This window comes from Mercurialis annua, linkage group LG3, assembly GCF_937616625.2.
Source record: "Mercurialis annua linkage group LG3, ddMerAnnu1.2, whole genome shotgun sequence".
In the NCBI taxonomy this organism is placed as follows: Eukaryota; Viridiplantae; Streptophyta; class Magnoliopsida; order Malpighiales; family Euphorbiaceae; genus Mercurialis; species Mercurialis annua.
Genome location: NC_065572.1, coordinates 72,778,229 through 72,803,526, shown reverse-complemented (window position 1 = coordinate 72,803,526; position 25,298 = coordinate 72,778,229). Strand labels below are relative to the sequence as shown.

Genomic DNA, 25,298 nt, shown 5'->3' with positions numbered 1-25,298 from the left:
TTAGAAACGTTATTTACAAATTCAATTAAAAAAATTAAAAATAATTATAAGTCGGATAATTCTACTAATTTTTAGTATACAGGAAAAGTTGACGCCTTCATTCCTCAAATTAAAAGAAAATCCCAAACAAGAAATTAAATTACTAATTGGATACTGCTTCTCATCTAGGAAATTAATTGAAATTAAAAAGGAAACGTCCAAAAGAAAAAGAAATTCATGCATATATAAATAGAGAGCTTGATTCTAACCAAATTCTAACCATCTTCCTCGTCGATTTAATTACAGACAAATTAATAATGTCACAGCCAGCAATCTCCGTCGACCCGGCGTTCTCGCTCGTCCACTCAAACGGTCACGACAGAAACATCCGTTACGAATTCCGAACATGGGTGCCAGTGCCATGCAATGCCTTCGTTGATTCAGTAGCACAAGTATTCTTACCGTTAACCCCAGTCTCCGCCGTTAATTTCTGCGTCAAGTTAGTCATCCACAAAGTTCAACGAGTGCTCAACTCACAGGGCAATTGGGTAGACAGAGACTCCATAATTATACGTGACCACGTAATATGGGTACGACCTAATACCTTATCATCCCAAAACTCAGCTTCAGAATGGCTAAATTATTTAATATTTCGCACTATTTCAAATATACCGACTGATCAGAGCCATGCAGCGTCTCATCTTCACCATTTTGCTCTCTCGTCGTCTTTGCCGAGATTTGTGTGCGTCAGAGATAACGAATACTTCGTAGCCAGTCCTTTTGTGCTCGACATTACGGTTGTGAGCTACGGTGAAGCTCCGGCGAATATTGTTGCTGGTGTTCCGACGGAGACGGCGGTTATGCGGCCGGCGAGGAAGGATTTTATTTTAGGTTTGAAGGGGGAGAGATTTAGGGGCGAGAGGAGCAGTAGTGAGCAGTGTATTATCTGCTATGAAACGTTTCGTGTTGGGTATAGTGTGACTCGCTTGCCGTGCTCTCATGTGTTTCATGGACGTTGTATTAAGAAGTGGCTCCGGAGAAGCCATTTATGTCCTTTGTGCCGTTTTCAAATGCCGAATTAATTTTCAGATATTACTATTTTACAATTTTTTATAATATTTATATTTGTTATACAGCTTAATTATTGTTATTGTATTGATTTTTAAAGTTCTTTGTTTTTTCGTATATTCTTGGTTTTCAGCATGATATAAGCCTTTAATATGCTGTTCGTAACACATAAAAAGAAAGAAAAGAATTAAGCTCGAGGCGTAAAAAGATGTCACTATTCTAAAGAACATTTCGCCAATGTTAGCATATTCCACAAAATAATGGCACTAAAGATATATTTAACACGTCGGAAAATCGATTGTGGTTTAAACGTGATAGAGATAATGACTTAGTAGAATAAACGTGTAAATATATAGGGAAATTTTCGAAAGTTAACCGAATTTGTTTTAGACTATGTCAAATATGGACTCCTCATATGAGCATTCAATAATTAAATAATATGTAGTAATAATTATATAAAATAATTTTGGGTTACAAAAAAATAGTAAAACCTTGCAACCAATTTAACTTTGTATTTTTCAATTGAACCTTCAAAAATATATTTTTTTAAATCCATTTACAAGCAATAAATTTTACGCCAGAAAACCAAGCAACTAAAATCCAGATATATTTTAATTAATGGAAGCGATTTCAGTTTTAATAGCTCTTTTTCTAAAAAAAAGATTGAAAGAGGAAAATCGTTTCAGAATAAGTTAAAGGGTCATTTTTAACCAAATATATACAAAAGTTATTTTAAAAAAAAAAATCAATTCTTTGTCTTTTACTTCATCTCAACTCCTCAGTAGAACTAACAGTATCATTTTCATTTACAATAGGCACGTGAAAAGTTGACTCGGTTTTTAATAGAAACACATTCTCGAAAAATTTTGTATTTTTACTTTCAACAATTATATTGCATAAGTACATCACTTTTCAATACAAAATACCTATATGAGCATTATGTTCAACATATCCAATAAATATACAATCAGAAGTCTTAAAACTTTTTTTTAGAATCATGCAAAAAACATCAGTTTAGTAAGACACTCCCACACTTTTAAATATTTAGGATTAGGCATATAGCTTTCCGTAACTCATAAAATGTTTTACCAATTTTCTTATAAGGTATTTTATTCCGTATGTAACATGCGGATAATATAGGTTTTTTTAAGGCGGATGATATAGTTTCATGCCACCAATTATTATATATTAACAAAAAAACTTGAAGGATTCCGATAAAAAACTCTTTTTCTATAATTATAACCATAAAAATTATGGATTTCAAATCTATTCACATCTAATTTCAATATTGCATAAATAGAATAATCTCTTTCATGAATTCTTATTATAACCCGTTGAATTCGCAATTTATCCGATTTTATCGGATGGTACAAAATTTTACGAAAAATAAAAAAATAAAAAAATTGTTATTTTTTCTGTTACACTATTAAATTCAGGAAAATAAAAATGAAAAATTTCATGTACTATTTCTTCTATTTAAAACAGAGGGAGTATGCATTAATTTCGAATATAAAGAATATGAGCTATTAAGAAATCCACTTGGCATATTGAGATATTAGACATCTGATAAATTTTTAGGTAGACCGAATTTACTACGTCATCCGTAGATCAAGCCACTCATAATACAACACCTCATTAAAATGCTGGCAGTATTGTAATAATTATAGAATAAATGCATTTAAATGTTAATGATAATATTATAATATTTTTTAATGAAGTGTTGTATTATAAGTGGCGTAGTTTACGGATGACGTGATACACTCGGTCTATCTAATAATTTCTCCATGACATCCTGCTTTTCATCAAGGTTTTGAGAAATAAATACACAACCAATAATGATAATTGATTGACAAATCAAGCAATTAATTTATTAAATCAAATTAAATTTTAATCTGTACCATCAATTATTTATACAAGGCCTAACGCCTCAAAAAATTCCAACTTTTTAACCCCTTTTCAATCCTACCTTAACGTTAAAAACTAGTCAATTTTACCCTATTTTACATTTTTGTTTTTTTAATTATACCCTGAAATATTGAATTGACGTTTTTTTCGTTTGGAAAAAAATAAAAAACATTCTTCATATCTAGCATATATTAGTTGTATATGTTGAAAATTTATTTAGATTTAGTTAAATTAATTAAGAATTTAAATTAGTTTTAATTTGATTATGGTTTTAGTTAGTTTTTAAAAATAAAAGACTTATTTGTTCTTTTTTGAATGGAAATAAATTTAATTTTATCTTTAAACTTAGTTAATTAAATAATTTCATCATTTAAATAAAAAAATTGTGAAAAATTAAAAAATTATAGTACAATTGAAACGAAAAAATGCGGAATAGGATAAAATTGACCAATTTCCAACGTCAGGGTAGAATTGAAAAAAGGCTAAAAGGTCGAGGTTTTTTTGAGGTATTAAGCCTTTATACTATCATCATCCATCAATAATATAATTTAAATAGCGAGATATTATTCATAAAAAAATAGTGAGATATAATATTAAATTTTAATTAATCAAGTATAAAACTATACCATGATATAGTTTTAAAAAATAAAATGTATCAATGCAAAATTATAGTGAATATTTCGAAATTTATGATTAGGCTCATCATACACATCTATGTCAAGAAAAGGATGCAGAGTTGATTTTCAAACCATAAACTTATAGTTGACAATCAAAAAATGTAAAATGCACTATTATTAATAAAAAAAATAAATCAAATAACAAAATTTGTCAAGTTCTTTTTTTATATCAGAAACCATAATATAATTGCAATATAAAACTCTGCATGTCTCTATCAAATTGGCAACACATAGAGGGCGATGGGAACCGACTCTATTAATGAATTAATTTCATGATATTTTAATTATGTAATTGCTATCCAAAATAACTACATAACTATTCTTTGAGTTCAATTTCAATTTATTCTTTGGGGTTTAGTGTAGTAGCTAAGATTGGGGAGCCACATCATTGACATGAGCTATACTGCCGCCCTTGATCTTTTTCAGCGTAATAAAATTTCAAAAATAATATTATTACCAAGGGTGGACTCAGGGCCACGGTGGATGACCGCCCTCTCCGCCAAAAAAATATTTAAAATGGATGATTTAAATAGTTGGACAGTTTCCTTAGCTAAAAAGCTTCCACTCTGGTTGAGATGGTATATATAACATGGCCATGTTTGGTTTATGAAAAAAAGTGCGGAATTGAATAAATATTCCGCATAGAATAACAATTCTTTGCTTTCATTCATGAAATAGGTATTCCAAAAAATTGCTATTCCATGATTTTGTGAAATAAACACTTTCTTTAAAAACTAAAAAATGGCTATTCAATTATTTATGGAATAACTATTCTATTTCATGCTATTCTATTCCATAAACCAAACATGGCCAAATTCTCTCAAGTCCAAATTCCCTCAAGTCCAAATTCTCTTCACTTTCCTTGAATCTATTGAGATAGATGACATATAAATTATTATTATTGATGCGGTTTATTATAATTGATTTTTAATATATAATTATATAATTAATAAACTAATTTATCCAAAAAAAGTAATAAAAACTAAAAATATTTTTAAACTATATAATCTAAAAATTTAATTTTTTTTTTCATTTTTAATATTTTATAGTAAAAGTTTATCTGAATCACCAAAAAATATTAAATCTTTGCGAATCTTATTATTTATATCAAAATCTTTAAAAATCAATTTTTTAATCCGTTTTAGCATATTTAGTAGTTTTTGTAGCAATTTTTTGATTGGGGATTTTCTGCCAACATGTCCGCTACGTCACTGCCAACTCAACAAATTACTGATGTGGCAACACTCCTAATCCAACCAAATTACATAATAACCTAATCAAAATCAAATCCAATTTTTAAATTAGACCAATTAATTATATTATTTTTACAATCGAATAATCTTCGATTAATATTAAGTAGTTACAAGTGTAAGAATTTATAAAGGGTATTAACTGTTTCTAATGACCTGACATGAAACAAAATGTAAAATCTTGATTCGCAGATTGCCTTACAAATTAAAAATAAAAATTACATATCAAAATAAGATCCAATTCTTCTCTATCTAACAGAAAACTCAATAATTCTTCATAAAAAGACAAACAAACCTTTCATATAGAAAGAACAACAAAACTTTCGTAAAGAAAGACAATTGGTGAAATAAAAATATTAAAAAACAAACTAATATAACCCATAAATAAATTCATCTCCAGCTCTTAAAAAGTCTTAATCTATCTATAATTCTTGATTTGTATATATGTTGAAATTGATGCGCCTCGTCGATGTATTTACCAACAAAAACAAAAAACATAAAATTGAGTCGGCCATTTATATTATTGTAAAGCAATAAAAAAATAAATGGCTATAGCTAACGGCAAAAATAAACCATTAACAGCAACCAAAGCAAAAAATTAATAAAAAAAACTTTCAATGGCTATAGTTTTCTATAGGCAAAAGGTACAAAAAACCTTCGTAGTTTTCACATAAGTACAAATCAGCCCTTTATTTTTTTGGGGTATAATTAAGCCCTCTTCATTTTCAAATAGAACAAATATCCGATTTCATCCAACATTATTAGAAACACTCGTTAATGGCTGACATGTCTCTCATAATCATATAGGAAAAAAGTTCAAAAATAATTTTAATATTTAAAATATTTACCAAAAATTTGAGGGGGTAAGTGTCCCAAAAGTAAACTAAAAGGGTTTATTTATTCAATTTTAAAATAATAAGGGTTTAATTTTTCAATTTTAAAAATACAGAGGCTTAATTGTGCACAGATAAAATAAAAAGGCTGATCAGTACTTTTGAAAAAAATTCGAAGGCTTTTTTATACCTTATGTCTTTTCTATATGAGTGAGAAAAGAAAGAAAAAAGACTTTTTATATAATTATTTAAAGGCTTAATTACTTAAAAACCACTCACCTTGAACTTTTTTTTCGTTTATACCCTGATCTAGGAAAAAATTCATTTATACCTTGATGTATGTATTTATATTTCACCTCTACGCCGAGACACTAAATTAACCTCTTTTCATCAAGAAAAAAGTTTAAAATAGTTCTTCATTTTTAACCTAAGCTAATTAGAGTTTAATTATAAATGAATTTTTCTCTAAATGAAGGACTATTTTAAACTTTTTTCTAAATAAAAAGAGGTTAATTTAGTGTCTCGGGGTAGAGGTGAAACATAAACACATACGTCAGAGTATAAATGAATTTTTTTTCTAAGTCAGGGTATAAACGAAAAAAAAGTTCAAGGTGGGTGGTTTTTAAGTAATTAGGCCTTATTTAAACTAATTATATTATTATAAAATTCATATATATATAACAATTGTACATGCAGTTGCATTTTCTCAATAATGCAACCTGAGATCCAGCCCATACACCTGGCCTATTAACTCTCACTCTTCATAATCACATGGTCGACGAGAAACACCGGATCCTGTCTAGAATATCTCATTTCATTTAACAAAAAAATACTAGTCAAAACCAAAATATCAGCGGCACTTTAAGTAAATTAAAAACCAAATGTTGAAGGACGATCCAGCAATTTAAACAATTTCCATCTACCTTACTTAGCAGAAGAACTCACTAAACACAACTGATTTTTATTTGTCCAAAAATAAAATTCAAATTTGAATCTGAACAAGTCCAAGTTTTAAAAGAAAAAAAAATAGAGAAATCAAAAGAAATCAGTTATGGAGGAGCTAGAAAGCCATGGAAATTGAGAGAAAGCGAGGGAAAATTGAGAAGTACAATTGATCTGAGTGTACAATTTGATCCTTATTGTCACTGTTTTTATTAGGTACTGATTTTACGGTCGGCGGTTCAATTGCTTGTTAATTATTTCAGGTATGTGTTTATATTTCTGTTAATCGTTGATTTTTTTTAGATCTTTTGTTATTTATAATTTGGTTTATGGTTATTGTTGTTGATGAGCAATTGATCTGTGAAAAAAACCGAACCGTTTTGATATTCGATTAACGGTTTAGATTTGGAGTTTAGTTATAGTGAGAGTAAGTCAATCGAATGTTTGCATTTGTAGATGCATCTGTATGATATTTGTGGTTTGATTTTTTGCTTTTAAGTTGTGTGAGAATTATGTTTTACCAAATGATATGTCGATTTTTCGTATTCGAATTCGTTAAGTGGTTATTTTGTGATCAAGATACTGTTAAGTTTAGAATTTAGCTGTATGGTCTAAGTGAGTTGACTTTGATCTACTTGGCTCAAATACCACAAGTTTCTTAAGTTGTGCTTGCATTTATTTTTCTGAAGCCACCAAGTTAGTTAAATCAGTTTACTTGGAATTTCTCGATTGTAATTTTGGTTAGGCCGGAAATACCTTTAGTTATTATATTTACTCGTATTATGATGGTGCTCAAAGGCTAGATTTTGTAGAACTTTTATGATTATGGTTGCTTAAGAAATTAAGTCAGAAACATAAAAAAAGGACTACAGAAGAAGAGTTCAGGATGAGATTTGACATTAATGAGTTTAAAGTAGTTGAACTTTTGATTTCAGTAGGTAGTATTGCATTCATATGCCTATTGTCTAGATATTTTGTCAAACTTCAAAGTAACTAATGATATACAATCCATTGCTTAACTTGCTGGTGTATAACTTTAAAGAGGTGGTAGTTAGTGGTGGGAACCCGTTGAGTTTTTTGTTTTTGTTTTGATGGCTCGTTGACAACCACTTTTTTTATTACATTAGTAGATTTTGAAGCTAATATTTGGGTTATTCTAGGGGGAATATGTGAGTTGCTATTATAGTTTCAGATTTTTAAGCAATCTCAGTCATTCCTGTGCTAACTATTGTTTATATTTTCTTTACATAAGAAGTTCTGAATGCAGTTACCTTTTGTTTAGGATTGCCGAGGAATCTTCCAAGATCTCTTGAACAGAAGCAGGACTATAAATTATTAGAAGCTTGTTTGTTTGTGTGCTAGATGGGATGTTGGTATGCATGTCTCATGTAATCTTCGTGGCATTGGGGTTAGTCCCAATCCAATCAACTTAAATGGAGAGGAACCTGAAAAAAATTGCAATGGACCCATCAGAAATGCATAAGCCATTCCAATATGGTTCCAGGGAATCTGGACATGAGACATTCTTGCCTGCATCTCAATCATTTATGTCAGACCCTATTGGCAGCAGAAATGCTAACATGCGGCTTCCTGATCTAAATGTATCAGAGGTAAAACCTGTAAATTTTTCCATACAGACAGGTGAGGAGTTTGCACTCGAGTTTATGCGGGACCGAGTCAATCATAATAAGCCTGCCATCCCAAATACAGCGGGGGATCCCAATTATGCAACAGGATATTTGGAACTAAAAGGCATTTTAGGCATTAGTCATACGGGGTCTGAAAGTGGGTCAGACATCTCAATGCTGACTGTAGTAGATAAAGGTCAAAAAGGATTTGAAAGAGCAAATTCCTCCTTGCATGAGGAGAGAAGCAACTATGGGTCTGTTCAGTCAATGCCAAGAACCTCTTCTGGTTATGGGAGTCGAGGACCCGTGCTTGGATATACCTCCTCAGGAAACTCTGATAGCCTGTCAGGAAAGATGAAAGTTCTCTGCAGCTTCGGTGGTAAAGTTCTGCCCCGCCCTAGCGATGGAAAGCTCAGATACGTTGGAGGTGATACACGCATTATACGTATACTGATGGATATTTCATGGCAGGAGCTTAAGCAGAAAACTTTAGCAATTTATAACCAAGCTCATGTGATCAAATATCAACTTCCAGGAGAGGATCTTGATGCTCTTGTTTCTGTTTCATGTGATGAGGATTTGTTGAATATGATGGAGGAATGGATTGAAGTTGAAGGTAGAGAAGGGTCTCAGAAGCTTAGGATGTTTTTATTCTCTATGAGTGATTTAGAGGATGCTCAATTTGGCTTGGGCAGTGTGGAGGCTGATTCTGAGGTTCAGTATGTAGTTGCTGTTAATGGCATGGACATAGGATCTAGAAAAAACTCGATCTTGCATGGTTTGGCAAGTTCTTCAGGGAACAATTTAGATGAGCTAGAAGGACTGAACATTGACAAGGAGACAAGTAAAGTGGAAACGTTTTCAGTTGGATTCAGTACTCCACCATCAACTGCTCAACCAATTTCTCAAGTCTCCTCTAATGCCTATGAAAACCATGCACCCTTTTATCGGGGCCAATTGATGGATCACAAAGAAAGTCAGCAGTTCCTGCTACAAAATCACCACAATTCTCATAATTTCTCCCCTCTTGAGGAAACTCCTCATATGGCTATTTATCAGCAAGGAGGTCTAAATGACAGACAGCCAAGCACCAACTTTCAGGGGCTTTACTCACAAGTATTGCAAAAGGAGGAGAAGCTGAAACCTGATGGTTCCCTTAAGCTAGAGGTTGACTCTGAAAAGAGTCATCCTCTAAAAAATAAATACCCTATTCCAATGGATGAGGCATCACTCGCAGCTGGACAAGGAGATCTTCATTCTCTGCACTCAAAAAATGAGGGGCAGTGCCAGGAAACTGATAAGGTTTCGTCATCTGCTGATGCTGTAAATCTAGTTCAGGGGCTTAATTCACGCGAAGATGATCAATGTCCTGCCACTGATGGTATTCTTGGTACTAGTTGTGCTGGTTCTGATTCCAATCTGATTGACTTAAGCTACCTGGAACCATCGGTGCCTCCAAGAGTTTACTATTCGGAAAGAATACCTAGGGAGCAATTAGAATTACTGAATAGGTTATCTAAGTCTGATGACTCATTTGGTTCTCAGTTGCTTAATTCAGTTGCAGAAGCGGTTGACAAGTTGCATCACAGCAATCTCGCTCCCAATACAGAAGATTCAAAATCAACTTCAAAAACATCATATTCAGACACTCAAACCATCAATGATGGCCTTGCCCAACTTCAGAAGTACAAGGAGTTTGCTGGTGCTGTTTCTCATACGAGTAAAAAGCATAATGATGAAGATGTGTTGGACAATGGGTTTAAGCAGGCGGTTTCAAGTAATTTAGCTGATAAAGACTCTGTTAACAGGGATGTTCTTCTTAGGAGTGATTGTGATACAGAGTATGCCACAGACAATAATAAGAAAGTCCTGCATGAGGGAGTGGAAGAAACTAGAGGCGGACATCCTGCCACGGGGAAAGTAATTTCTGTCATGAATCAGATGAATCCTGCATCTAATTTCTCTGAACCTAAGCTTGTTGAGAAGACAAACAAGGATTTTACTGGAAATAACAATTATAGACAGTCTCAGCCCTTTCCTGGGATAGAGGAGTCGGCAAAAGATATTTCTCAAAAGATATCCCCCGTTGGTGTTCCGGCCGCAAAGCAGGCAGATATCACTGTAGATATTAACGACAGGTTCCCTCATGATTTTCTTTCTGAGATATTTACTAGTGCAATAACTCCTGAGACTACCTCCGGTGTTGGCACTATGCATAAAGATGGAGCTGGTGTGAGTGTGAATATGGAAAATCATGAGCCAAAGCACTGGTCATATTTTCAGAAGTTGGCACAAGAAGGGTTTGTTCAGACAGATGTTTCTCTTATGGACCAGGATGGTGTTGGTAATGCTTCTGCAGCTGCAAAAGTTGAAGAAGGGGATCAGAAGTTTTATCACTTTGAACCTCTGATAACTGATGAAGTATCAATTGGCCAGGAGTATTCCCATCACAATTTTGTTGAAGAAAGTAAGAAAAATTTACCTGGAATGATGGGAGCTGATTCTGCCATGCTTTCAGATTTTGGTCATTCGCAAATGAAGGAAAGTGAAAGTACACAGTTTGGTGCTATCGTTGAAAATATGAAATCACCAGAGTCTGCTTATGAGGTATCTTGTCTATGTGATTATTTAATATAATTTTTCATTTGTTTGTCTGGTGATTGAAATTTACTGCATGTTAATGCTTGTAGGGTGCGAAGCTAGAAAATAGAAATGTTGGCCTACCTCCTCTTGATCCATCCCTGGTAGATTTTGACATCAATACTTTGCAGGTATGATCTTTTGCATGTATATCTGAAACAATTTAATGTGTGCCCTTGATCTGTTCCTCTCAGAAATCTCAATTCTACTCATATCTATATCTATAATGTAATAATAGATGACTAAAAAGAAATCTAGGACCTGGAATGAGTTATGATGGACCGAGAAAGTGGATAATTCGTAGGCTAACATGTCATTTAGTATTTAATAATAAAATTAAAATAATTATTTAATCATTAAAAGTAGACTTCTGTTTAAATAAGGGTGTAGTAGTTTCCTTGTAATACTCACACTCTTTTCTAACTTCATGTTCATGTTATAGAAAACAATACATATAATATAGATATTAAAATAAGTCATATCAAGATCAAAATCCTAGTAATTAATGTATTAATTAGTGAGTGTATATTAGCGGATTTTCTAGCATTGTCTAACCTTTGCTATAATATTAAATTAGTTAGAGATAAATTATAGTTTTTATTAGTCTTAATCCAACTCATAAATATATCTTTTATTCCAACAATTACTCTAACTAATTTAATAGTAATTATACATAAAAGATATTAGTATAAATTATAATAAATGTAATTAATATAATAAATTATAAATAAATGTTATTCATGTCAAATAATTTTTGAAATTCATAAAATGAAGTATCATTTTTATTTTTAATAGAACTCTTAAATAATTTAATTTTAATTATAAATAAAATAAAATGGCATAATTATAATGATCCGTGAAAAAATGACGAGTCACGTTATGACCCACGTGTGCGAAACTAGGATTAAAAGAAATTGAGACTTGAGTTGAGTTTGTTCAGAAAGCTTCACACTTTCTGAGTCATCTTTACTTCCTAAAGTTTGAGGGTTGTTTTTTTTCCTCAAGCTATCTGCAGAATGCAAACTGAGTTTTAAGGAATTCTGCGTAGAACTGCAAATGATGATAAATTGATTAGTTTAGTTACTTCTCCAATTGGAAAGTCCCAATATGAGTAAATTTAGCTGTAGATCTCACTTTATTGCATATTTTCAATCTTTTGTCTATCAGTTTCAAATGACTAATAATCCAGCAGAAATTTACAAGGGAAAAAAGTTGAACAGGTTAACTATTTGCATCTTGCAGATATAACCCTGTTTACATCCAAGGTCCTAACTGAAATACATGCATTTGCTGCTGGACCTAACACTTCATATTTTGTATCTGTACTTTCTTCCCTGAGGAATCCTATAAATTTATTAACAACAATATGCTTATTCATTCTCTCATTTTTCTTCTTTTTGGCCCTGCGGTCCACGTCTATAACTTGCATGTACATATGCATATTGTGTCCTTCTGCTTGCTGTCGTCTTTGAATCTGGTAGTTTCAGCATAATCCAACATCCACTTGACCTCAGTGATACATCGGCTTAATTCTTTATGCATAGCAGGTCATTAAAAATGGTGATCTTGAAGAGCTTAGAGAACTGGGTTCTGGTACTTTTGGGACTGTGTATCATGGAAAATGGAGGGGATCTGATGTTGCCATTAAGAGACTGAAGAAGAACTGTTTCTCTGGTCGCTCATCAGAGCAAGAGAGATTGGTACTTATTCCTCCATCCTTTGAGATGTTTCACTATTTCTTTTTCCTCTTAACCTTAGTTATGTGCTATTCTGCTAAATGTTTGATGATTTTATCACACAATACATTCCTTCATTATTCTAATCAAACTATGCAGACAATATTAGTTTTTTATATTTGGCTTCAGTTGAAATACATTGGTTCAGACTTGAGAGTTCCTTCTATATTCCTCTCTTCTTTATGTCTTAAATAATACTAAGTAATACTATTGATTTTTCATTCCCAGACATCAGAGTTTTGGCGGGAAGCTGAAATTCTTTCAAAGCTTCACCATCCCAATGTGGTGGCATTTTATGGTGTAGTGCAAGATGGACCTGGAGGGACATTAGCTACTGTGGCAGAGTACATGGTTGATGGTTCTCTTAGACATGTTTTGCTTAAGAAGGATAGGTAATCCTGTTTTCAAGTAATTCAAATCTCAGTTTGGCATTTTCTTGCTCATGACTTCATGTTAATGATTTTTGTGTATAAAATTATAAATTTCTATTGTAAATTAATTTTGGATAAATTATAAAGTGGCTGCAACAGAAAAAGAATTGTGGATATTTGAACTTTCTTCTGCTGGCTTGCTAGTGTGCGCTTTAGGATTTTATCTACTTATCTGTTCCAATCTTAACCTGCAGGCATCTAGATCGTCGCAAGCGACTTATAATAGCTATGGATGCAGCATTTGGAATGGAGTATTTGCACTCAAAGAATACTGTGCATTTTGATTTGAAATGTGACAACTTGCTGGTGAATTTGAAAGATCCCCAGAGGCCCATTTGTAAGGTAATTTCTAGTAGAATCAACAGAAACTAAACCCATTACAAGATTTGTTAGTTTTAACAATCTTTCCAATTTAACTGATGGCACAGGTTGCGGACTTTGGCCTATCAAAAATTAAACGAAATACCTTGGTTTCTGGAGGTGTACGGGGAACACTACCGTGGATGGCACCAGAACTGCTAAATGGTGGCAGCAATAAGGTCTCAGAAAAGGTAATGTTGTCAGCTAATGGAGTTTTTTCATTCACCCAAACATAAGGTTCAGACGGTTCTCATGTATAAACATGCAGGAGTTTGCAGCTGTTATGAAGGAAATATTACACATTGTAAAAAAATAATCCTGATCTTTAGTTGGCTATTATAAACGTAATATGACAAAGAAAGTTGCTACGCAATGAAGTTTTAGAAATTTCGTCCTCTGTAATCCACTTTAGAAAAGATGTGGAACTTGGTTGATTACACAGTCCTTAATGTGTAATCCGCCTTTGAGATCTTATTCTCTAAAGTTTTAGTTATTTATGCTCTCAGGTTGATGTTTTCTCATTTGGAATCGTCCTGTGGGAGATCCTCACAGGTGAGGAGCCATATGCCAACATGCACTATGGTGCTATCATAGGTATGTTACTAGTCTTTATTCTCTATAATTTTATGCATTTATTCTACGATCATGATAAGATCCTGGCTCCACTTTGGGAGCAGTTTGCTTTTACTCAGCAGTATTTGTTTTCTCGGACGAGTGGTTTAGCATGCTTATCTGAAATTGGATGAAGCCAACTCAATCTAGTTTTGGCACTCAGTAGTGTAGTCAATAAAAAACCTTTATGTGATGGATTTAAAACATACTGAAAGATAAGAAGTGCTATAATGTTTATTAACCAATCCCGGCATTAAGTCTGAATCTGAGGGTTATTTGCTGAGTTATCTCATCGAACAATATATCGGGAAAATGTTCCAAAAGCATGAACTTTTCTGGTGTCCAATTGTAAAAAGATTGATAAGCATAACAGGTTTGTAAAAATTTTGGTGACTTGCAGGTGGAATTGTAAATAACACATTGAGACCAACCATTCCAAGCTACTGTGATGCTGAATGGAAAAGGCTGATGGAGCATTGTTGGGCGCCAAACCCTGCGGCCAGGCCATCCTTCACTGAAATTGCAGCGCTATTGCGAGTCATGTCGACAGCCGCTGGTCAAACCAAAGGTCACAGTAACAGAACATCAAAGTAAAGTTGGAAATAAATGAAGAAGATGATTATTTTTTATAGTATTAGATTTTTGTCTTTCTTATTTTGTAAAGGGTTCATGTTATTCAAGAAGTCGGAGACTTAAATATTTGGATGTGTTATATCTCAGTAATTTAAGTTATATTTATTATTATTTTTATAAAAGAAATTAATTTGTGACTGGTTTTCATGCCTGAGGAATACATTCTTTATACACTATATTTCTGGGCATTGTTATGCAGAGTTATTGTTAAAGAGTGATTATGATTTACTACCGCAACTTGATTTGCCATTCGACTGTGGAATCGCTATGCAAAACAAAAATTCTGTTTGTTTTTAGAAAAAAAAAGGTTAAAGCTTTTTGATCGGAATTTTTTTGGCGTTTGTGATAGGATCTGATCCTATAAATTTAGCAACATTATTTCCATATAACATACTCTTTGAGCTATTGTTTACGGGGATGTTTTGATATGGAATGTTTTTAATACTGGTGAACTGACTATTTTTCATCATTTCCTCAAAATCAATCAGTTCAATAATAAAAAAGAATTATTTATTAAAAAATTAAATATGTTTTTACTTAAATTGATAAATACATAGTTCAGAATGAATTTAAATATTAAAAGGTTAATTTATTTAAAGAAATGAATCAATCATAAAAAATATTACATTTAGTTTTATTTAACACAATACTCTCTGGGTGCTTATTTAAAAAAAATACAAGTATTTTGATTTATCTAGATAAAAATGAGTTAATTTATAAAATATAACTATAGTATGTGAGAGATTTTTATTTTTTGATATTTGTTATTTTGCATTTGAATTAATGAGATTATATATAATAATTAATCAAGACTTATATAATTTACAACAAAAACGGTATTCATTATGTTTTTTAAAATATTTTATTTAATACATATAAAATAGTTAATTATTTATAATTTTTTAAAAATAGAATTACTATCTGGCCTCTGCGAATTTAAAAAGAGTCAGTAATTTTAAGAGCCAGTAATTTTGTTGTTGGAAGCAGATGTGGCCCCTCACTACTATAATCACATTGACAAAAACAGTCCAAAATATAATTAAAAAAGTTGAAAATAAAAAGGAAAAAAGCAGCGGCATTTTAAGTAATTAAGATTGAAACGTGGAGACAATCTCGTAACTTTCTTCCTCACTTTGACTGCTACTGCTCGCAGCAGCAGCCTAAGATATTTTTTTTTATTAGCCAAGAACAGACACAACTTCTCAATTCAAGATAATAATAATAATTAAATCGAAACAAAAACATGACAAAACAACAACATGAAGAATCCAAATTCTGAATAATTTTAAGAAGAAAAAAAAATTGAATTGTTCTTATACTGTTTTGCGTTTAAATTCCGTAATTGTTGCTGCTGCTGGTGCCTTACGCAATTCTTCTTGAACACGCAAGATTTTCTGTTATTTCACTCAGGTATATGATTAATTACTGAATTATTATTGTTTTTGTTTCTTTAATTTAGTGTTTATTTAATGTTTTAGGTGAAAAATCGGACTGTTTGTGTTATAGATGATCGAATCCCTATGTTTGTTTGTTCATCCGATTATTAATCAATTATGGCTAATTTAGTTAAGTTTTTGAATTATTTTTTGTTTGCTTGACTTGCAATAGAATTGTTGAACTACAAGTTTTAGTATTAGCTCATAAGTCAAGTCATCTATTCAACTAAGTTGTACTGCTATGGTTCAAGAGATTGTAATGCTTAATTTTTGACACGTTGAGAATTTATCTGTTTTTAACTTGGCGCTTTTGACATTCTTATAGCTGTAAGATATTATAGTTTGCATTGATTTATGATTTTTCTATTTGTTCTCGAGAAATTCTGAGGTAAACCGAGTCTAACACGTCATCCGTAGACTAAGTCATATCATATTATAACACCTCATTAAAATGATGGTAAAATTGTAATAAATGTGTTCAGATTTTAATGATGATATTACAATTTTGCTATCATTTTAATGAGGTGTTATAATATAGTTGGCTCAGATTACGGATGACGTGGTAGACTCAGTCTTCCTAAGAATTTCTGGTCTTTCTCTATTTCTATGCTTTCTGCAGAATTTTTTTTATCAATTCTGACGTGTGTATGTTGTTTTAAGATTTTTAGATTTCTTTCTGATATGATTCTTTTCATGCCTTACCAAATTTAGGACTACTAGAGTGTTGGAGATCTTTTGAATTAGCAACTAGACCTCGGAAGCAGCTGATGCTCGTTTTTTCTTGTTTCAGTATCTTTTATGCAAATCATCTATTTCACATCTCATCGGGCTGTGTCTTTGATGGTCGTCTTGATGTAATCTTTACAGTGTTTGGGTTAATGCCAATCGGGCTGAGTTGAATGGAGAAGAGTTCAAACCATAGTACAATGGAAAAAGATATACCTAAACAATATCAAAACAATGTCAGGGAATCTGGTAAAGAGGGATTCCAGCCGGCATCTCCAGCTTTTTTTTTAGAGCCTACTGGCAGCAGAAATACTAATGTGAGGCATCCTAACTTAAGTATGCCGGAAGTTAAACCTGTTCTGAACTTCTCCATACAGACAGGTGAGGAGTTTGCTCTTGAATTTATGCGTGATAGAGTTAATCATAAGAAGCCTCTTTTCCCTATTACGCTGAGTGATCCTAGTCACACAGCGGGTTTTGTGGAACTAAAAGGCGTTTTGGGCACTGGCCACACAGGGTCTGCTGGTGGTTCAGATATTCAAATGCTCTCTGCAGCAGAGAAAGGTCCATATAGAGGCGAGACAACTAATATGTCTTTGTATGAAGAAAGGAGCAACTATAACTTAGTTCATTCAGCGCCTCAACGTTCAGCCGATTATGAATGCCGGGAACTTGGACATGGTTTTACCTCTTCAATGGCCTCTGATAGCTCATCTATAAAGATCAAGGTTCTCTGCAGCTTTGGTGGAAAAATACTACCCCGTCCCAGTGATGGAAAGCTCAGATATGCTGGTGGGGATACACACATTCTACGTATATCAAGGGACATATCATGGCAGGAGCTTAAGCAGAAAACTTTGGCAATTTATGACCAACCTCATGTGATTAAATATCAGCTTCCTGGAGAGGATCTTGATGCATTGGTTTCTGTTTCATGCGATGAGGATCTGCGGAATATGATGGAGGAATGGAATGAATTTGATGATCGGGGAGGATCACAAAAACTTAGAATGTTTCTGTGCTCAATGAGCGACTTGGAGGATGCTCAGTTTGGCCTTGAAAGCATGGAGGGTGAATCTGAGATTCAGTATGTGGTTGCTATTAATTGCATGGACTTCGGATCCAAAAAAAACTCGATCCATGGTTTTGCAAACTCTTCAGGAAATAATTTAAGTGAACTAGATGGTTCAAATATTGATCGAGATACAAATCGTGCAACTGCTTCAGTTGGGGTCAGTACTTCACCTTTGACTAGCACTTATTACTCTGCTCAACCAATTCTTCAAGATTCTTCCAGTTCATATGAAACCCATCCAGAATTTTATCACAGCCAGATGTTAGACCTTAAGGAAATTCAGAAATTCTTTCCTCACTATCACCACGATTCTATTAAAAACTCCCCATCTGAAGAAATTCTTCATTCAACTTCTCTTCCTGATCTAATTAATCAACAAGGAGGTTTGACTGAAAGACAGTCACATAGTAGCTTTCAGGTCTCGAATTCTCAGGTATTAATAAAAGAGGTGAAGCTGAAACCTGATAGTTCCCCTCGACATGAGATTGACATTGAGAAAACCCATCGAGTAGAAATGGTTGCTGATCCAGTTGATGTTGAAGTTTCAGCTGCTGCACAAGGATCTTTCCATTCTCTGCCCTCAAAACATGAGGGAAAGCATCCGGAATCTAAAATTCTTCCTTCTTCTGTTGATGCTATTAATCCAGTGCAGGTTCCTAAATCTTGTGACGATGATCAATGTTCCACTTCTAGCAGTACATTTGGTCTGGGCTGTGCTGATTCTGTTTCTAATTTGATAGACTTCAGCTATGTTGAACCTTCTGTACCCCCTCAAAGAGTTTATTATTCTGAGAGGTTACCACGGAACCAAGCAGAACTGATGAGTAGGTTTTCAAAGTCTGATGATTCACTTGGTTCCCAGTTTCTTACATCTCATTCTCATTCTGAACAGAGGTCAATTCAAGAATCAGCTGAAAAATTGAGTCAAAGTAGTCTTGCTCTCCATTCTGAACACCCCAGGTTAAGTGCAGAACCATTGTTTATAGATCCTCAGCATGTCAATGATGAGCCTGCCCAACTTCAGAAGAACAATGAGGTTTCAGATTCAGTCTCTCATATGAATAAGACGCGATCTGACTCTGAAGATGTTTTCCACAGTGCGTCCAAGCTTGCAGTTCCAGATTATGTGCATGATAAAGATTCTGGGAATCGAGATACTGTGCTTAAGACTGATGGTTCTTACACTGCAGATAACCACAAGAAACTCCCTGACGAGGAAATAGGAGAATCTAGATCTGGCAATCCTGTTGCATCCCAAGTAACTTCTCATTTGAACCATAAAAATTATGTATCTGATCAACCAGGCCCTCACTTAGATGACATAACAGGTAAGGGTATCACTAGTGACAACAATTTTGACATTCTCACCCAATCTTTTGGGCAGAATTCAGCTAGTGATATTTATCAAGGACTAACCCCTGTTTTTGTTTCAGCAACAAAGCCAGCAGACATCAGCATTGATATTAATGACAGATTTCCTCATGATTTTCTTTCTGAGATATTCTCTAGAAGGATAGTTATGGAGGATAGGGCTGGCGGCATTCCAGTACACAGAGATGGAGTTGGCATGAGTGTAATCATGGAAAATCACGAACCTAAGCGCTGGTCATATTTTCAGAAACTGGCACAGGAAGAGTTTGTTCAAAAAGATGTTTCCCTTATCGACCAGGATCTTCTTGTTACCCCATTTTTGATTCCAAAGGTCAAAGAAGGAAATCAGAACTCTCATAATGTTACTCCTTTGACAACAGAGGGAGTTTCAATGGGCCATAAGTATTCAAATCTCAGTTTTGGTGAAGACGGCAATCAAAAACATTTACCAGGAACTGTGGCAGCTGACTCCACCATTCTTTCAGGTTTTGAACATTCTCATGTGAAGGGCAGTGAAAGCTTGCAATTTGGTGCTATGATGGATAACCTAAAATTTCCAGATTCAGGTTATGAGGTATATTTTCTGAATTATTTGATTTGAAAGAACTTCATTTTCTAGACTGTTAACTGTTAAATGACGTTGTCTTTATTTTGATGTTTTTAGGGCGGGAAGTTAGACAACAGGAACATTGGCCTGCCTCCTGTTGGTCCATCTTTGGTAGATTTTGACGTTGATACATTGCAGGTATGACTTTTACAGATGTAAGTAGATCCTCATATAAATTGGGTTGTATCTGACTTGTAAAAAAACAAATATGCAAGCATATCCACTTGAGGATTTCATTGAATAATGCCTTTTGGTCATCAAATGTAACTTTTCTGTTGTTTTTGACATTGGTTGCTTCTGCTGGCATTTAATTTTTATTCCTTTTGCTTATTTGGAAGGATTGAGCATCTCTTGTTTTCTTTTCCCTTTTTACCTATATTTAAATTTTCACTGTTCATGTTTGCTTTGTTTTTATTTCCTTTTTATTCTTTTCATTCCTGTGGTTCGAAAGTAACTTCACTAACTTTCAACCATCCCGTCTGCGTAATATATTTTTCCTCTAAATATCTGTGACAGGTCATAAAAAATGAAGATCTTGAAGAGCTGAGAGAACTGGGTTCTGGTACTTTTGGAACTGTGTATCATGGAAAATGGAGGGGATCAGATGTTGCTATCAAGAGACTAAAGAAGATTTGCTTCACTGGTCGATCCTCCGAGCAGGAAAGATTGGTAATTATTGCTCCATGTTCTTGCTTTCATTGAACTTTTTCATGTTAACTGCCTGCTCACTGTTTATCATACAATCAGATGTTGATAAATGCCAATTGAGGAATCATCATTATTAATATTTCTGGCCTCTAGCTTGGTGCAAATAGAATTAATTACTGTTTTCCTTTATTCATTAAATGGATAATAAGTACTCCCTCCGTCCTAAATTGATAAGCATTATTCTAGGTTTCTTTGTCCCAAATTATAGGCAGTCATTTATTACATGAATGATTAAATAGTACATGTACCCTCATTAATTATAGTATATTACATTAAAAAGAGAGCAAAAATCACTAATAGTCAAATTTAATACTGCATTACTCATTTTACATAGATTTACTAAATTTCTTAATACTTGTGTTTGTCATAATCATTTGGGACGGTGGGAGTAAGTTGTATTATTTCCATTCTCAGACCAACGAGTTTTGGCGGGAAGCTGAAATCCTCTCAAAGCTTCACCATCCTAATGTTGTAGCATTTTACGGTGTCGTGCAAGATGGACCTGGGGGAACATTAGCTACTGTGACAGAGTACATGGTTGATGGTTCTCTTAGGCAAGTCTTACTTAAGAAAGAAAGGTAAATCATTCATTTATCTCCTGCCACTTTTGATATTTTTGAAACTTTATTCAGAGAAGGGGAATCTAGCACTCTTTGTTTTCACTTCCAATTTTGAAAGCATCTCCGCACTTCAGATTTGCTCAAGTGGTTAGGTGATTTACATATTCACGCAGAGGTGGTTGTTCTCTGCTATTAAGCTGTTTCTATTTAATCTGATCTTATAATTCAGGCATCTAGATCGTAGAAAGCGACTTATAATAGCTATGGATGCTGCTTTTGGAATGGAATATTTGCACTCGAAGAATATTGTGCATTTTGATTTGAAATGTGACAACTTGCTGGTGAACTTGAAAGACCCCCAACGACCTATCTGCAAGGTAAGTGTTAGTAGGAATAGAAAAAGTGGTATCTTATATGAGAATTTGGTGATATATTTCAATCATTTAACAGAATGAATTTCTCAGGTTGGTGATTTCGGCCTGTCAAAAATTAAACGGAATACTTTGGTTTCTGGAGGTGTACGGGGAACTCTTCCATGGATGGCACCTGAATTGCTAAACGGTAGCAGCAATAAGGTCTCTGAAAAGGTAATGATTTCATTCTCTGAACTAATTCTCAAAATTGGCACTAGAAATAGGCAATTCAAGTTGGTATAGATTATTCTTTCATTAAACTTTGAATAGTTTGACACTGACTGGGTCAGAAAGTTCTCTCTGTCTCATCTTTTATCGCAGAGAGAAAAATGTGAACCTGGTTTTATCGAGGTGTAAGTTTTGTGTTCTTCATAACGTAAATCTCATTATTTATATTGACCCTCAGGTTGATGTTTTCTCCTTTGGAATTGTCTTGTGGGAGATTCTCACTGGCGAGGAGCCATATGCCAACATGCACTATGGCGCAATCATAGGTTTGATTTTACTAAATCCCTCTTCATCTTCATCTTCTTCTGCTTCAACTTCTCGCCTGTATCACAAGATTGGATTGTTATAGTATTTTCGGAGCCAGACATGTCAAATTCATGTAACTTTGCTAAAAAAATCCAGTGAAAAGCTGTATTAGTTGCATGAAACTGTATATAGCAATCTAAAACAGGGGTATATTAAGTCATTGCTCCTTTAACAGGTGGAATTGTAAATAACACACTGAGACCAAGTATTCCGAGTTTCTGCGATATGGATTGGAAAAGGCTAATGGAGCAATGTTGGGCACCTAATCCTGCAGTCAGGCCTTCCTTCACCGAAATTGCCGGTCGTTTGCGCATAATGTCAACAGCAGCTAGCCAAGGCAAAGGACATGGGCACAAGGTGCCAAAGTAATGGTCTGAAAGTTCCTACCTTTTCCATTCTCCATTACAACAAGGTTTTGCATGAAAGTGATTTTATTCTATTCAGAACCCTAAAGAAGGACGTGTGTTATTATTATTTTTTCTTCACTCCATTAAGCTCTCTTCAGAGCTAAACCGCTATTTATTCCTATTGCAAGGGAGAAATTGCCTTCCGTTATTGTTTTTGAAGTGGAAATTGTTCCCTTTTGAATGTACATGTATAAAATAGTTAAATTCTGCAATGTTGATGTCATTGTGTACCAAGTACTTGAATAATGCATAGAGGCAAAGATTGTTACTAGCTGGATATATTGTTACTATCTGGAAAAACATATTGTTCTAAAATTATGTGTGCTCGAAGAACTTGCTCGGCATCCTTACATTGCAGATTTCAATTTGAATTCGAAAAACCGAGTAGAAAAAAAGAATATGAATCTCTAGGAAGAGATTGAGATTATCATTATGCACAAGATAATCCAATTTATTATACTCTAATGAACTAATGATCTTTTTAAAGTTAAAATCATTCAGGTCAGGTGAGGCGAACTATTGTCGGAGTGCATCAAGGAGGTGGAAGAAGATTATGAAGTTGCCATGCTGAGGCCAACATAATAGGCCGCCCTTTCCATCCGAGCAGCAGACAGCCTTTTTCAGTGGCAAGAGTATAGCCATCACAGCCGTAGACAGAGAGCATCATTCTAGCTTGACTCATGCACTTCAATCCCATAATTTGAAAACCAGCTCTGCCTAATTGTCTTCTCCACTGGTCAGCTCTTTCATGCCTTTCAACTCTATTACAACCTTCGTAAGCTACGATGTTGCGAATCTCCTCTGCAAAGTGAAGCTTCTCGATCTTCATCCTTTGCCGGCTATTTCGCGGAAGACTAGCTTCAAGAGAATCAAAAATGGCTGAATAGTAATGTAGTGATTCAAGAAATCTCCCTAGGAAAAATGGACCGTTGTGATTTGCATCTTGCTCCACGACTGTGAGCAATGTCGGATTTAGCTTTTTGATTGCCTGGAGGATTGCCTTGAGGGAGCCTCTGCTCTCTTTGACAAATTTGTGCAAATGCATAATACTGTTGACAAATAATGCCTCTCCTTCTCTCAGTTTTAGATTCTCTCTAGTTAAAAGAGACGGAGTGATTGGCTCCGATATCAAATCGAACTCCAGAGAGAGGCCTAATGAGTTAGCATCCTCTGTAAGTGATTTCATGCTAGCTTCAACCTCTAATGAATTCTGATCATTGATCAATCCTGTGATTCTGAGTTTGGGCGGTCCTTGAGCCCTAGAAGCTAGTGTTCTGATAAAGGACGGCCATTGAAGGGTATGCTCCATTCCGAGATCGATCACGTGAATCGAGTCCTCGTCTCTTGCTGCTTGAGATATAGCTTCATTTGCAGCCATGAAACCAAAAGCAATGTAAGGAGTTGTTTGGTAAAGAAGCTGAAAAGCTTCTGTTCTCTCTTCTGCGGCGATCAACGACGGTCGAGCTATAGCAGCATTGCTGAATGTACCATTTGCATTAGCAGAATGAAGGAGTGATAATCTTGATTTCAAACCTAAAGCAAAACAATACGAAACTCTTTGCAAAGAATCAGCCTGAGGATTAATCGAAAAACTAATTTGGTTAAGGATAGAGTTAGCCAACTGTGTATCTCTGCAACCCACAGCTTCAGCACAAGCCAGCAAAGAGTGCACCAAGTGAAGACCTTGATCTACACTCGGCACAGCACCAAAATCTTCCATGCACTCATTCGTCGTTTCAAACTCATCTACATCGATCATCATCGGAACATCTCCAGACACATCACCCGACGAAGAGAACATATCCATCATGATCATCTCATCTTGGAAATGATTTTGGTGCGTCTGATCAGGACTATGATCGTGATGATCGACATTAATGAAACTGTCGACTAACTGATCAACCTCGGAAGCAGCAACGTCGTCATGACAAGGAGAAAGGATGAGATCAAATTCATTGAAAACTGTTTCTTCCGAGTAGTACTCGTCTTCACCATTTTGTTGCTCCATTCTTGCAGGACAAAACTTTCGGATGGCAAGATCATGATTGAAGCTTTCGCACACGGCGAAGGAGTGACGGCCATTAATGGCTTCCATTGATTCTTGGAGCAGGAGAAAGAAGTCACAGGGTAACAGACTTCTTCTCTCGTCGCTTGTTTAATTGGAACTAGAAGATAGGTAGCGGTAGCTTACTGATATAATAATAATAATAATAATAATAATAATAATGTGTTGTTTTCCTTCTTTTTCTAACTACTAATTAACTTTAGTCTATAAACTACTAGCATTTAAGAATTTGGTGCAATGAAAAATATCATTTATTTCAAGTTTCAACCGTAACTAACCAACTCGTTCCTACCGTCATTGGAATTATTAATATTTAAGAAATGATCAAATGGTAAGTGCACAAGGATGTGCAGTTAGTTCAAATCGAATTGAATCTACTCAAATCAAGTCGATTTAAAGAAAAATGACTCAAATTGAATTTACAAGAATGTGAGTTTTTCAAATGTACCAAGCTGAATCAGTCAATAGATTTTTCGGTTTGGTTTGTAATAAAATTAAGGTTTAATCATTAAAAAAATATTTCATCTTTTTGACTTTTTTTCGTTTATATTCTAAATTTTATTCTATTTTTCATTTTTTATTTTTAATTGTACCTATTTTTTTGAATCGAAAATTTTTCACTTAAAAAGAGTTCAAATATCCTTCATATTTGATTCATAATTTCAAATTTTAATATTCTTTAGAGTACTAAGAGTTTACTTA

At 34.1% G+C, this 25,298-nt stretch overlaps 4 protein-coding genes across 6 annotated transcripts; 3 read left to right on the top strand and 1 right to left on the bottom strand.

The window, feature by feature from the left end:
* Window positions 1-296: 296 nt before the first annotated feature.
* LOC126672974 (uncharacterized) lies at window positions 297-1,061 on the top strand. Its single transcript, XM_050366919.1, has one exon. The coding sequence runs from the start codon at window positions 297-299 to the stop codon at window positions 1,059-1,061; it is 765 nt and encodes a 254-aa protein (XP_050222876.1).
* Window positions 1,062-6,550: 5,489 nt separating this feature from the next.
* On the top strand, window positions 6,551-14,870 carry LOC126673046 (uncharacterized). Its single transcript, XM_050366998.1, has 9 exons — window positions 6,551-6,917; window positions 7,937-10,889; window positions 10,973-11,053; window positions 12,470-12,622; window positions 12,887-13,050; window positions 13,284-13,431; window positions 13,518-13,640; window positions 13,956-14,043; window positions 14,462-14,870. The coding sequence occupies exons 2-9, from the start codon at window positions 8,088-8,090 to the stop codon at window positions 14,653-14,655; spliced, it is 3,753 nt and encodes a 1,250-aa protein (XP_050222955.1). The 5' UTR covers window positions 6,551-6,917; window positions 7,937-8,087; the 3' UTR covers window positions 14,656-14,870.
* Window positions 14,871-15,816: 946 nt separating this feature from the next.
* On the top strand, window positions 15,817-22,802 carry LOC126673045 (uncharacterized). Of its 3 annotated transcripts, XM_050366997.2 has the most exons (10): window positions 15,817-16,104; window positions 16,921-19,259; window positions 19,365-19,876; window positions 19,967-20,047; window positions 20,426-20,578; window positions 21,011-21,195; window positions 21,407-21,554; window positions 21,642-21,764; window positions 21,997-22,084; window positions 22,300-22,802. In XM_050366997.2, the coding sequence occupies exons 2-10, from the start codon at window positions 17,030-17,032 to the stop codon at window positions 22,491-22,493; spliced, it is 3,714 nt and encodes a 1,237-aa protein (XP_050222954.1). In that variant the 5' UTR covers window positions 15,817-16,104; window positions 16,921-17,029; the 3' UTR covers window positions 22,494-22,802. The 3 variants fall into 3 exon arrangements, with proteins under 3 accessions (XP_050222954.1, XP_050222951.1, XP_050222952.1); XM_050366994.2 differs by having other exon boundaries at window positions 16,921-19,876; window positions 21,032-21,195; XM_050366995.2 differs by having other exon boundaries at window positions 16,842-19,876; window positions 21,032-21,195.
* Window positions 22,803-22,955: 153 nt separating this feature from the next.
* Window positions 22,956-24,742, bottom strand: LOC126673047 (GRAS family protein RAD1-like). Its single transcript, XM_050366999.2, has one exon. It carries the CDS (start codon window positions 24,624-24,626, stop codon window positions 23,064-23,066), a length of 1,563 nt encoding a protein of 520 aa, XP_050222956.1. The 5' UTR covers window positions 24,627-24,742; the 3' UTR covers window positions 22,956-23,063.
* Between the last annotated feature and the right edge of the window lie 556 nt (window positions 24,743-25,298).

Coding starts and splice junctions, on each gene's coding strand:
- LOC126672974 (XM_050366919.1), top strand. CDS start 297: ATGTCACAGCCAGCAATCTCCGTCGACCCGGCGTTCTCGCTCGTCCAC.
- LOC126673046 (XM_050366998.1), top strand. CDS start 8,088: ATGGAGAGGAACCTGAAAAAAATTGCAATGGACCCATCAGAAATGCAT. Junction 12,623..12,886: donor CATCAGAGCAAGAGAGATTG/GTACTTATTCCT, acceptor TTTCATTCCCAG/ACATCAGAGTTTTGGCGGGA. Junction 13,432..13,517: donor CCCAGAGGCCCATTTGTAAG/GTAATTTCTAGT, acceptor CTGATGGCACAG/GTTGCGGACTTTGGCCTATC.
- LOC126673045 (XM_050366994.2), top strand. CDS start 17,030: ATGGAGAAGAGTTCAAACCATAGTACAATGGAAAAAGATATACCTAAA. Junction 19,877..19,966: donor TTCCAGATTCAGGTTATGAG/GTATATTTTCTG, acceptor TGATGTTTTTAG/GGCGGGAAGTTAGACAACAG. Junction 20,579..21,031: donor CCTCCGAGCAGGAAAGATTG/GTAATTATTGCT, acceptor TTCCATTCTCAG/ACCAACGAGTTTTGGCGGGA.
- LOC126673047 (XM_050366999.2), bottom strand. CDS start 24,626: ATGGAAGCCATTAATGGCCGTCACTCCTTCGCCGTGTGCGAAAGCTTC.